Source organism: Protobothrops mucrosquamatus, unplaced genomic scaffold (genome assembly GCF_001527695.2).
Source record: "Protobothrops mucrosquamatus isolate PMUCROS unplaced genomic scaffold, P.Mucros_1.0 scaffold_4, whole genome shotgun sequence".
NCBI classification, from domain to species: domain Eukaryota; kingdom Metazoa; phylum Chordata; class Lepidosauria; order Squamata; family Viperidae; genus Protobothrops; species Protobothrops mucrosquamatus.
The window spans coordinates 1,424,281-1,438,388 of NW_015386080.1; the positions used below are offsets into that span (position 1 = coordinate 1,424,281).

The window sequence follows — 14,108 nt, forward strand, 5'->3', positions numbered from 1 at the left end:
AGAATATCTGTCTGAAATAAAAACATATTTCTGAATAGAACCCTTTAGCAGTTTAGCAAGATGTGAGCGCTTGTGCATAAATAGCTCTGCATACACGAGAACCCAACTTCTTTCATTATAGGCCTGCCTTGACTGTTCTGCACAATTGTGGCTGCACAATTCAGATAATCCATAAATGAGGATACACATTTCTGTATTTCTTTGCTGCCACCTAGTGAAGTACAGAACTGAGGTGAGTTGCCATCTATATAGATATAGATTTTTGCAGTCTAAATAGTACCCGTTTAGTTTTCCAGAGGACCATGCCCCAAGCATTAGGGTAGAATGGGTGTGTGTGTGTTGAGCTGCGAGGATATATGGTTTGGTGCCGTGGGGGAAAATATGTTTTTAACTATGTTTTACGGATTGTTGTGAGTCACCTAGGAATCACTGTATGATATAAGTGTCCATATAAGATTGTAAATAATAACATTTTTGGAGAGACCAAACTGGCCTGTAAGAAAGGCCAAATGAAGAGCAGAAAACACACATGACAAGGTAAAGAATTACATGGCCAGTACATTTAAAAAAAAAATCAGACAAAGCAAATAAAAGATCTGACTACAACAGGAAAATTGAAGAAAGAGACTGAAAGACCTTAAGAACAAATGCATACAAAGCCAGGATAGAGAAGACAGCAACATACAGCAAATGCCGTCTCTGCAAAGAAGCTGAAGAAAAGCGGGCCACCTAGTTAGCTGTTGCAAGAAGATTGTACAGATTGACTACAGACCACCGCATGACAAAGTAGCAACAATGGTGCATTGGAAGATCCGCAAGAAATACAATTTGCTGCAAGCAATAACTGGTGGAACCACAACACAGAAAAAGTAATAGAAAATGAAGAAGCTAAAGTGTTCTGCACTATCTGGAGAAGGCAGAAAAGAGAAAGAACTGGATAAAATCACAAAACACAATGTTCCATAGTTATAGCTGCCTTTGGGTACAATGCCAAAACAACTGGAGCACTTATTGAATAACATCTGCCTATTCCAGGTTCTTGGGAAGGACTTGGTAGGTGGATAAGAATGCCAAATCCAGTTTAAACATCTGGTGACTGTGCAACCAACCATAATAATAATAAACTGTAGGCTATTTCACTGTAAGTCAAGTATCTCAGGACCAGAAGAGGATGGTCTCTATTTATTCTAAGAAGCAAACAAAAAGGGCAATAAAAGGAATGAACCATTTCTATGACTCAAGAGGCAGCTCTTTTTTTAAAAAAAGAAGTCATTGATGTATATGAAGAAAAACAAAATGTATGTAAGCTCTGCTTTGAAATGTATTACAGGCAGGAAGAGAAAATAATCCTCTTTAAAAATATGAAGATTGTATGAAAGGAAACAGTGTTCTGTTTAAAGATATCAGCATCTTGTATTTCAAGGGATGTTCCTCCTACTTTATGAAAGCAGAATGAAATTAAGATCCTGTAAATAAGTGCTAGATTAAACCAGAGATTGGAAGGAAGTCTAAAATTGAATTGAGCATTGAGATTAAAAAATAAAACTTCAAGAAATATGTGTGCTTGTGAATATACTATAAACATTTTTGGTTATTATTCAATTGATTTTCTCATTGACCTGCTGATTTGAATCAATACATTAACAGCCAGGCACATTTCCTATTATTTCTGTTATTCTTAATTGCTATTATTTTCTTTTTTATTTCAGATGAAGAGAACATATTCTCATTTTTTAATTTTACTATTTTAAAACAACTGAAGAAATTGCATGGCCAAATCATCATTTTGCAGCCCAATTTTGCTTGAGAAGTTGGGGCAGGGATGAATTCTATCTCTATCACATGCTTATGAGTACCCAAAGGCATATAGCTGACCACAATGAAAAATCAGATATTGAACTAACATGGCCATCTATATTTATGGTCTGCTATGTGCTCGTATAATGTATTTATATATGAATGGAAATAGTATTTCATAGGAATTTTTTATTTCAGATTAATAAATCTGCAATCCTATCCAGAATACATTATTTCATAATTGATGGCAGTGCTTCTTTGCAATACACTGAAGTTTGAAATTTTTCAGGCTTGTACATAACCCTGACAAAAAGATGCCATTTAGTTAAGGAATATTACAGTTAATGACACTCTTAATGTAGTGCTATTTTTTCTTGGGTGCGTGCACTGATGTAGGGCTATTTAAATAATTAGCACAAAGCAGAAGTACTTACAAAGTAATTTTTAGAAGTTTATTATGCATATTATTAAAAGTTAAACTATCTTCTGGGATCTAAAAGACTTCACATTAGGATTACATTAGCTTTGAAGTAGGTTGTAGACCACAAACGTATGTCATTATAAATCAATTAGTCTAGAACAGGGGTCCCCAATCTGTGGACTGGTACCAGGCCACAGTATGCCAGCAACTGGGCCGCACAAACAAGTAAAGCCCCATCTGTGGGATGCAGGCAACACACAAAACTATGCCCCCTCCGGTCCACGGAAAAATCTCTCTCCACATAACCGGTCCCTGGTGCCCAAAAGGTTGAGGAACTCTGATCTAGAAGGTGCTACAGAATCCTTTGTTGTTTTTACAACAGTAGACAAACTCAGTTTCACCTCTCTTAGAAAAATGCAGTTGTAGCAAGCTTTATTTTTTTTTAAAAAAAACTATTAATTATGAGTAAATTTTAACTCTATTAGAATACAAGCCTGCTGTAGGAATTACAGATGAAGTTCCCAACAAATAATGTTTGAATAAAGAACAGTGATATGCAAGATGAATCTTCAAGTAATGTTTTAAATTATTATGTCTTTTAAGAATGTTTAAACTCAATAAACAGAATTCATATAATGGTTATACTGACTCCAAGACATATATTGCTGTATGCAATTAGTTTTAGTTACACGATTCTACGTACAAATTTGCTAAATGAAATAAAGAAAATTTTCGGCAAAATAAAAAAGACAAATTTGTATATCCTACTCAACCATAGTTAACAAAAAGATAATGAAAAAAAGCAGGTTAATAGAAGCTTTCCATAAATATATGATTGAACAGTTACTGAATAGCCATTTCTTCCTGGATGACCCTGACTGAATTAGATGAAATTAAATAATATTGGTTAAGTATTCACTGAATGATGTAAGATACTCTGTATTTACTCTGTACATTAATTGGAAATGTAACTCAGCACACTGATGTCTCTTTTTACGAAGAACATCTAGACCACAATTAGATGGGGAAGATAACAAGTCTTTTGGAATTCAAATTTTCTTCAGTCAAAACTTGCAGAATATAAATGGTACTATATGTATACTGTATTATTGTGATCATATGGCTAGCATGACATCATGGAGGCTGTTGCCTTCCCACCCAATAAGTGATAACTACTTATTTACTCAAATTTGCATGCTTTCAAACTGCTAGGTTGGCAGGAGTTGAGACGAGGATGCGAGCTTACCCTGTTGGTCAGGCCTTGCACCTGGGTTGCCAGCTTTCCAGCTAACAAGCCTAGCAAATACTCAATTCAGTGAATTTATGCTTTTTAGTCTCATTTAGAGACTATTTCGATTACCAATTATTCAAAAAGATGGCACTAATAAAAATTTCATTTTCCAACCAACATGTACATTTAGGATCAAATTTTGTAGATCTAATAACAAAAGCCTTCAGTGTGAAACTGATTAAGGTCTGGTCTGTTTCAGACAGGAGCAGAGCGTGAGGAATCTAATAAACTAATTAAAGTCACAGAGCTGGCCCTATTAACTTCCTATTAGCACATTTTATGGAATCACTGAATTGCAGAGAAAAGCAATTCAGAAAAAGATAGGGACAGAGAGAACTTTACTTGAATGAGATAACCATGATCTCTCTCTCACTCACTCTCTCTAGCACTTAGGAATAAAAACCAAGTCATTGGAACAGAATACTAAATGAGAAGAGGGTAGGTACATATGCTTATAGAGATAAGGAGATGAGAAATAGAATCTCAAAATGTAATTAAAATTTATCTTCAAGTTTTTTGTGACTTTATCCACATGTGCAGAGCACCTGTAGCAGTTTGGTTCTGTTACCTCTTATGCAGGATGAGCAAAGTTAACCAAAGTCCACCATATCCCTTGCTAAATCCACACATAAATAACTACATTTCTATGAGAGATTCAGTTGTAGAATGTGCTTTGCAAATGAGAGAAAATCTACTAAGCCAGACATTATAATACAGAGGGAGAAAATAGATTACCTGAAATGATGTTTTATGAAAAGTAATTCACAAAAACTTCAGAATAGTTCTTGATGATTCTACTAAATGGATAGTTTGAAGAAAGCTACTGTTCCTCTCATAGTATTGTTGGACTGCCTCCACAAACTTAGAGCTATTTCTCTGCTGTAGCAGCAAAAGCTGAAATGCCTTTTTTACAAATGTAAAGAATAATGAGGAGTTCCCAGGAAAAACATGGATGGTATGTTGTGATATCTACCATTGTGTTGCTATTGATGTGAGAAGTACTCCTAGCCAAGGAACTCTGATTCATTTAAAATTGAGTCAGGATGGACATTCTAGCAAGTAGTTTGTTGTTGTTGTTATTATTAATAACAATTTAATGCAATTTCATCTAGTCACCAATAATACATTAAAGAAGGCGTGTCCAACCCATGGCCCATGTGTTGCCTGGATAACTATTAATGTGGCCTCACAGGTTAATAAAAATATAAAAAGCAAATGAAGTTTTTTATTTATATACATTGACTATCTTGTATGTTTTGTATGCAGCCCAAGACAATGAATTCGTCTTAATTCAATGCAGCCTGGGCAATCCAAAAGGTTGGACAAGCATGCTTTAAAGTAGACATGTCAAACTCAAGCCCTGTGGGACAGATGTGGTCCATGATGTGTTTAGATCTGGCCTGTGGAGCCACCCTGGAGATGGTGAGATGGCCCCACCACCTCGGACCCACCCCACCCCACCCCAGCTGGGTGCTCCCCCTGGGCATGAGGACAGGAAGCGGGGGCTGGAGGTGCCCAGCAACAGCTGCAGTTCATTGGCACCTTGCCCCTCATTGGCCGTCAGTGACGGCCAGTTGTATGTGAGCCTGGGGCATCCAATAAGCGGCGCTCAACCCCATCCCACCTGCATTGGACTCACCAACCAAAATTTAGCAATAGATAATATGTGAATTCTGCTTGTTGGTAAAACAATTGTGAAATGGATTTTGGATTTGATCTCTGTTTAATGGCCTAATGATCTTTAAATCTTGATTTCTTGTTAATGGACTAATGGTCTTTAAATCTATGATTTATTTGTTAAATATGGTCAATGATATAGATAGACACAAATAACATGAATTCAGAATTTGCAGACACCCCACAAATGGTCACCTAAATTGAGATTTTATTGTACAGTAAAGGTTGTAGAAGATTAAAAAAATGTAGTTTTTACTGATTTACTATTAATTCAGTCCAAAAAAGGAATGAAATGGGTGGATGATATTGAAAGAGTGCATGGTGTGGAAGATATTGTGAGATTGATCCCTAGCACCATTGCTGACAATTCCTTTTCCAGGATAAAGATCAATATGCCATTTTTACTTAATGTACAAACTTAGCACATTCTGATTAGTATATACATTTACATCTTTAAATCAGACAAATTAAACCATCATGTAGACTTTTGGATGGACAAGGCTTCAGCTGAGCACTTCCATTCTTTTTTTTTAACAAATTGAGACAAAACATTATTATAACATTATAATGTGCTATTATAAAATAAAATTAAAACACTCATTGATCTATCTAGCATACTATATTAAATATTTATGCACACGAGTTTTGAAATTAAGTTTAAAATAATGTGTTTTTCTCCTTGCTCCCCCAAAATGAGTTGAAGTTTAAAAATTGCTAATAATAAAACTGACTGCTTTTTGGACAGAAATTGGTACTTTTAACATATTGGTCACTTTTACCCATTATTGAAAACACCTTTTTTCCTAATCTTGATAAACAGAAGATCCAATAGTACAACAGTTGTACTTACGGGAGGTCCTGTGAAAAGAAAACAGAAGAAAAGAAGAAATACATATAGACTTGTGAGCTTTTAAAAGACTAATATTATTTGAAGATTAGCTAAACATGATCACTATTATTAAAAATTATCACTGATCACTGTTATTTAAAATTATTTTACAGCATCAATACAGCATTGAAAATAGTGCGTCAGATTTTATATAAATGTAGTTCCTTTCCATTATTCATTAAAACAGTATGGCTGTTTTAAGAGTTACATTAATATTAATGAATTAATTCCTTAAAGTAGAATTCCTTAAATTCTACTTTCAGGCCTGAAAAAAAGTCAGGCAAGGCCTAAACCCCTTTTTAAAATCATTTTGAAGCGTCATACTCCTAACATTTATATTCTTCTCAGGTAACATTAACCTTATATTCTACTATCCATCCCCCAAGTAAACTCATATTAATTTCTCCCCATAGCATTTAATTTTAGAATAAAGGTAGAGTTGGTTGGATCTATATTTTTACCATCTATTTTTGCCAAGATGGAAAAAGAGCCAAAAACTGCTTCTTAAATGTCCTCTCCTTTTTTATTTCTCTTGTGCAAGATCCCTCTTAAAATGCCATATTTTGTGAAGCAATATTAGCACATTTTCCTAATTTTTTACACTCTATTCTTGAGGCTGTCACGCAACATAAAATATTTATTTTACCCTTATTAAAAGGGGTAGTGATAACCATCAGATCAATACCTTTTCATTAATTTTTCTTTTTTCTCTTGACTTCATGTTGCAAAAAGGCATTTAGAACAGTGGATATTGAAATTTACTTTAATATAACTAGACTTTTGCTAACAATGTGATACTAATCAGCTAAAGTAATTTCTTTATTTTAATGGTCTTAATCTAAAGATATATTTAATGCACATGATTTTTTTCCTAACAGAAAACAATTTAGTTTCCTTTATTAATGTCATATATTTAAACACATAAGATATCTCATTGAAATCCCTTATTAAAATCCCTTTAATTCATATATGACCCAACAAGCATGATGTTTTCCTGCTCTTTTCACCTCTGATCCAATGATGAGGAATAAATTAATATTAATGTTGTGTTTTATACCTTTTATGTTGATTATTTTATTGTTGAACTACATAACATTCTATGCAAATAGAGCTAAGGAGTAAAATTAGCATAAGCTGAATTTTCCTTTCTCTTGAAAGATTTTTTTCAGGGGCATGACAATTACAGACTTTCATTCACTCATTGATATACAGGTAGTCCTGAACTTATGATCACAATTGGGAAAAGAATTTCCATTGTTAGGTAAGGTGGTTGTTAAGTGAATTACACCTGATTTCACGCCCTTTTTTGCTATAGTTGTTAAGTGAATCACTGTAATCCCCTTTCCTCAATTAACTTTGCTTGTCAGAAGCCAGCTAAGAAGATTGCAAATGGTGATAACAGGGCCCCAGGACACTGTAACCATCATAAATACGTTGCCATATGCTTGAATTTTGATAATGCAACTGTGGGGATGCTGTGACAGTTGTATGTGTAAGGACCAGTTGTGAGTCACTTTTTTCAGTACAGTTATAACTTTGAATGGTCACTAAATGAATAGTTCTAAGTCAAGGATTATCTATATTTTGTAGATTTACAAAAGAAGGTTGCTATAATGGATTTTGTAGTTATCTTAATTTATAATGGTTTAATTGATAAAAGTCACAACATAATCAAAATTACTAAAAAATAAATACATATGAAATATGTATTTATTGGATATGTTCGCTGCCTTGAGTTATTTGCAAAGATAATAAAGGTGGGATACAAATAAATAAATGCACAGCAAAGCACCAAAGTATGACAATGTTGGCAATATCCTTTAGGCTATAAAAATATGCTGATTTTCTTTTATTTATCCTTGCATGAAGACTCAGCAGAAGGATACATACAATAATCATTCCTTGTGCCAAAGAGGGAATCTTGCCTCTAAAAAAATGGAATGTGTGTTTTCTAGGTGAAATGGGAGAACTTTCTGTGGCCAACTTGCAGTGACCAACTCGTCGCTTTCTACTTGCCATGGCCATTTTGCCACGACCAATTTGCCATAGGACAACTCGCTGTGGCCAACTCACCACAGAACAATTCAACAATTCAATTATTTAAAACAGTTTAAAAATTATTTTAATTTTTGTCATTCACATTTCATTTTATCCCATCTTTTCATCCTTTCTTTAATGATTTAATTCCACCATTTCTTCTGCGGCAAGTTGTTCCAAGGTGAGTTGGCCTAGACCCCTTTCCAGGCACTTGGAAATTTCATTCTCAAGCGCATCAGTTGCCATGGCAAGTGGCAAAAGATTGAAAAGCTGTAGCCCCAATTATCTATAGGGCAGAAGTTGTTCAAGGCAGTCCTGTTTTATTATCCTTTTTGTGTTCTCTAATAATCTCTCATCCCTCATTGAGTATAGTTGTTGAGTTAACAAAGGCAGCCAATAAACATCATTAACTTAATCTATTAGCAAACAGACTAGAAATAATATTTTTATATCATACAAAGAAAATGCATTACTTTTATGTTTAAAAACTTACCAGTCTCTCCTCTTCTTCCTCGTTTACCTCGTTTACCAGGAGGACCTGAAAAGAAAATATTATATAATTGGTAATATTGGAATACAATTTTCTAATCTCTTTCAGAAACTGCTTGTTAACTGCTTTTCAGCTATTAGAGATATTTGGATCAACAAGTTTGACACATTGGGTAAGTTTCTTTCAATCCTTAGCAAAAGAAAATGTTAACTACAAGCTTATCATCTTAAAAAGAATTGAGAATAAATAGCAAAGGGGTAATTAAAACTTTGTTTTTAGAAAGTTACAAATGTACCAAGGGTCCAGATAAATTTGAAGTAAGATTTTCCCTTGTTTTCCATGGGACAGTACTTTTGTTTTTGAATATTTTAAAAAATAAGATAAAAATTTTAAAAATTGGACACTGGAAAATTACAATTAAAGGAGAAGAATATTGTAAGGTGCTTGGGGTTACCTATTTGTGATTCAGGTAGCCATAAACTTTTTTTAAAAAATCACATTAATTTGACATATTTACAGAATGAAATAACAGTCATAGAAAATATCTGACAGTTTTTGAATAAGCAGGAATTACAGTTCAGAATGTTAACAAGTCTGTTTTTAAACCTCTCACATCCTTTTGCATTACTTCTCTTTGAAGAGGAGATACTATTTCCCATTATCTTTAACTATCAAAGTGTCCATTGGTTATGATTGCCTGTTTACATTCTCTGTATTCCTGCCTTCTGTTCAGATAAATCCATCTATTTAGCCTGGAATAGTGACTAATTAAGAAAGTAGTGGGAATGTATAAAGACAAGGTTTAGGTTTATATAAGTGTTTTTTGGGGTCTCTGTGTTGGAATCCAACATATTTCCACCTGCCACTGGTATATATTACACTGTAGATTACTCTCAAAAGAGGAAACTGGCCAATTTTAATTCACTGTTGTCTGTTTCCTGACTTACTTGATTTTGCTTTGAAATTATTAATATATGCCACCAGGATAGCCAATAACAATATAAAGTAAATCTATATGTAGCAAACATACTGTAGTTCTGATTCTTCATAAACATGTATCATCTATGTCTGAATTACCATGAAATATTATACTTTCTGATTCTTGAGTTAAATCAAGATTAACTGGTTTGGAAATAAATTGAAACTCTTTTGCATAAGCCATTTTCTTTATATGGGCAACTCCATCATTCCACAAAATTTTTCACTTTTAATAATGTTCCTATCAATATGCTCTAGTTATCAGCTTGCCTGAGGACAACTTGAGATAGGTTCTTTATTCAAATATAGTAGAATCCCAGGTGTGACATTTATTTCCATTAGCACATTACACCTGTGTCATGCTAATGCATTAACTTATAAGTAGATTTCTAGCTGCAATTCAATGTGTTGGTTTTAATCTACAAAACCCTTTATAGCTATGCATCTTGGTACCTATAAGACTGTTTTTTTCTATCAGAATTATTCCTATCAGTGGATTCATCTCGGGAAAACCTTTAGGGGGTTCCCAATTTTATAAGGCAAAGGAGGCTGAAGCCCTACTGGTGTTGTTTTTCCACTTCTGTGGAGTAGTCTTCTACTTGAAGCTAAATCAGCTTTCTTAATAGTTTTCTAGAAACTGATGAAAATGAAACTCTTCTGAACAATATTTTGCAATTAGGTTATATATTTTAATATGTATGCAAATATTATGTAAGTTGTTATTGTTATTGGTTTGTAGACCAATAAGTATACCCCCAGTGAAATTCAGAGGAACATAAGTTTAATTTTTAAATAATACATATTCTGTATTTCCTAATTATGTATTAAGAAGAGCTGGAGTGTCCCCTGAAATAGTGTGGGAGGACTTGGGCAAGTTATAAAGAATTAGCCTTCTAGATCTTTATATCAAATGCCATTATGATGAAGTAACCAAAAATCTGGATCTTGCCTACTATATTTAAATTGACTTTTTGTCTACCTTTGTCAGATAGACCAGACAGGAAACATGACCAAATGAGATAATTCTACTTTACTTTAAGGCTACATTCATAGAAATGTGCATGTCTGACAGTACAAATGTCCCACTGTCTCTTTTACAGCTTGTGAAGTTAGGGAGGTTTTTTTTCTGAGTGTCTTGCTCTTCCCATTATACAGCTATGGGCTAGGTCCTCTCTTATCTATCCCTTTCTCAGGCAATATTACCACCCCCACCCCACCCCCAGTTCTTAAAGTTATTCCCATATATCTTTGCTCTTTTATATAGGAATGTATTTAAAAATACACTAAATTCACAGTATTTAATTGTCTGGTGCATATATTCCTTTCTAAATAGGCTCTTGATTATAACACATTACAGCATAATAAGCCACTTACTGTCAGTCTAATAGCACACAGTAAAGTGATCCCAAAAAATAAATTAAAACTTTTCCAGATGATTACTGGATATCTTTTCATGGAGAATATTTTTTATTACAAAATTGCCATTGGAAAAGTAGTCTTATGTCAGATTTTAACAGGCGATGTTTAGCAGGGGAACAAAACATGAAGTCCCAAGCAGATGTAGCCCCAAATCCTGGAGTAAAGTAGAGACATTTTCAAATTTGTACAAAATTGCAGCTGTTAATGTGGTAGAACAGAAAATTATTATATGCATGATTGGAAAGTAATTTAATTTAATTGTAATTAAAGTGTAAATGTTAATTAATTCCAGTCAAATCTAGGAGCTAAGGTTGACTCAACATGCAACTTTAAGAGTTTAGCTTCATGCATTCAAAAATCAAGTGAGACCCTTGCTCTGGAAAAAGTTGTGCTCCTTTGATATATGCTACAGTTATAGATAGACAAGCAGACAGGTAGACAGACTAATAGAAAATATTCCATATGCATATTATATTCAAACTAATGTAGTTAATCTTTATTAGATGACAAACCTTCATCAGTGCCTAGAAGAACAAAATATATATTAACTAATAAATACTTCTAAACCAGGGAAGTCCTAATTCTAAACTATAGTTTTTCAGCCAAACGTATAGTATGTGATGTGAATGATGTGATTAAATAGGAGATTTATGTAATGCTCTTTTATTTATATAGCTTGAGAACGTCTTCAAGCTTCTAATTTTTCTTTTGTATTTAAATTTTATTATTTTTCATTTAAAAAAAACACAAACATAAATCTTTTATCACAATATCAACCAAAGAAAGTGAAACTAAACAAAACATTCACAGACGTGTCCGGTGTACCCCTCCCGCACCACCCTCTTCCACTTGCCACTCCTTCCTCCTCCCATTCTACCACCACTCCGCCTTCCTCCCTCTTTCCTACTTCCCTTCCACCCTCAAACCATCCCGTCCTGTGCAGTTGGGGTATCACCGGACACCTCCTTAAAAATAAAAAAATCATACATATAAATCTATAATACAAACCTACCCTTTTCCCCCTCCCCCCCCTGGACTTCCCAAAGCTAATCTAGGAAATAAACAAAAAAATATCCAAATCTATTCATAACTACTCCATATTACTACACACTAGTATAAACTTGCTCTGACTCTAAAATAAACATTAAAATACATACAAAATTTTTAATATACATCTTATGTTAATCAAAAGCTACATAGTAATTTTTCAATTCATACTTTCTCTGAATATAATCTATCCATCTTCTCCACATTGAGATAAATTTTTCCTGAGAATGATCCTTCAGGTACGCGGATATTTTTGCCATCAAGCTTCTAATTTTTCTATATTAGTTTATCATTTTAACATAAGTCCACATATCTAAAAATCCAGAAATGCAGCATTCTATTTTTGAAAGAGACCATTCTAATATATTCTAATACATGAAAAAAAACTACACAGCTGACTGCACATTTTATGAATGATTTCTTAGATATAAAAATAAGAATGAAATAAAGGAAATGTCCTTCCTCAAAATTATACCATTTTTGAATCTTATACATCAAGTTATCACCATCAGCTGGGAAACTGTATTCTGGGTCCCATAAACTAAAGAATTTCACCTTGCAGGACATAGAAATACATCTACTTTGTTCTAATTCCTGATCAGTGGAATGTTCTCCCCCAGAGTTTAGTGCGGTTCCTCCATTCAGGAAACCTTTGAAGACATGGTTGTTTTCCCAGGCCTTGCAGCCAGAGGAATTGTAGAGTTTGTTTTCAGTTTGGTTTTGTTTTTAATTTTGTACTGTGCTCTTCTGGTCTGTTGCATTTTTCTTTAAGTTTATTTTTAATTGTAAGCCACTGAGAGTCATTTGGGGATTGTGGGCAGTATGTATTAAGTAAAAGAAATGTAATTAATCATAATATAAAATATAAATAAATATATTCTGGGTCCATTTTCCCTGTCAGTTGTAGTGGTATTAGTCTGTTATAAGAAAAAGGCAATCCTAGCTGACAACTCTTTTTGATTCCGGCTTAAGACAGAACTTTCTCAGAGGCTTCAGAAACATTTGTTGAAAGTTTGGAGTAAGTCAGGTTAGGGGAAAAAGAGAAAGATAAAACAGTCAATTTTTTTAAAAATTATCTCAGCGTTATAGTCCAGACTGGATTCCTCAATCACTGAGATTAAAGAGCTGATGTACTGATTTCTTTAAAGAAAGCACGGCATAGTAGAGTCCTATGTTCAAGGCTACCTTCATCATAGAGCTTACTAAATGACTTTATGTTTCATTTCAAATTCATTTAATTGGCAGGATTGTTGTGAGGAGAAATTGGTGTATGCAGGGCTTTTTTTTGTCATAGAACACCCAGAACGGAGTTCCGACACCTTTTTTGGATGGAACCTTGTAGGGTAAGCAAGGCGGATTGTATGACATGTGTGAGTTCCGACACTTTTTTTTTTTTTTTTTACAAAAAAAAGCACTGGGTGTATGTATACCTCCATCCTCCAATTTCAATGCCTAGAAAACAGTCAACAAATTTAACAAATTAATAGAATTATCTACTTTGATGATTCAGGATAAGGGATAAAGAAACCAGCAATTTTAGCCTAAAGTGAGCAAAATGAAGAATCAGCAGAACTTATTCGTTGGAATAGGTATTATGAGGACATTCTCATCTGTTTTTTTTTATTTATCAAATTTATACCCCGCCCTTCTCCTAACGGACTCAGGGCGGCTTACAGCCAGTTAAAACAGATAACTAATACAATAATACTAATTTTAAAATATGATTAAAATAAAATATTCATTATTGGCCGTTTCTTTTTAAAATTATTTTAAAAACCAAATTAAAATACCCCTTAGGCCAGTCCGGCTAGCTGAAATAGCCATGTCTTGAGGGCGCGGCGGAAGGAGGGGAGATCCGGAATGACCCGGATCTCTGGGGGTAGTTCGTTCCAAAGGGTGGGGGCTCCAACAGAGAAGGCCCTCCCCCTGGGGGTCGCCAACCGACACTGTCTGGCTGACGGCACCCTGAGGAGACCCTCTCTGTGGGAGCGTATCGGCCGATGAGAGGTAATCTGAGGCAGAAGGCGGTCTCGGAGATAACCAGGTCCGATGCCATGGAGCG

General features: G+C 34.3%; 1 protein-coding gene across 1 annotated transcript in view; it reads right to left on the bottom strand.

Annotated features, from left to right (window-relative positions):
• Window positions 1-14,108, bottom strand: part of COL25A1 (collagen type XXV alpha 1 chain) — a 276,185-nt gene that overhangs the window by 125,498 nt on the left and 136,579 nt on the right. Inside the window, exons 3-4 of the mRNA XM_015831888.1 lie at window positions 8,606-8,650; window positions 6,037-6,044 (exon numbers count right to left, since the gene is read on the bottom strand). Coding sequence (XP_015687374.1) covers window positions 6,037-6,044; window positions 8,606-8,650 — 53 coding nt within the window. The remainder of the gene's footprint in view (window positions 1-6,036; window positions 6,045-8,605; window positions 8,651-14,108) is intronic.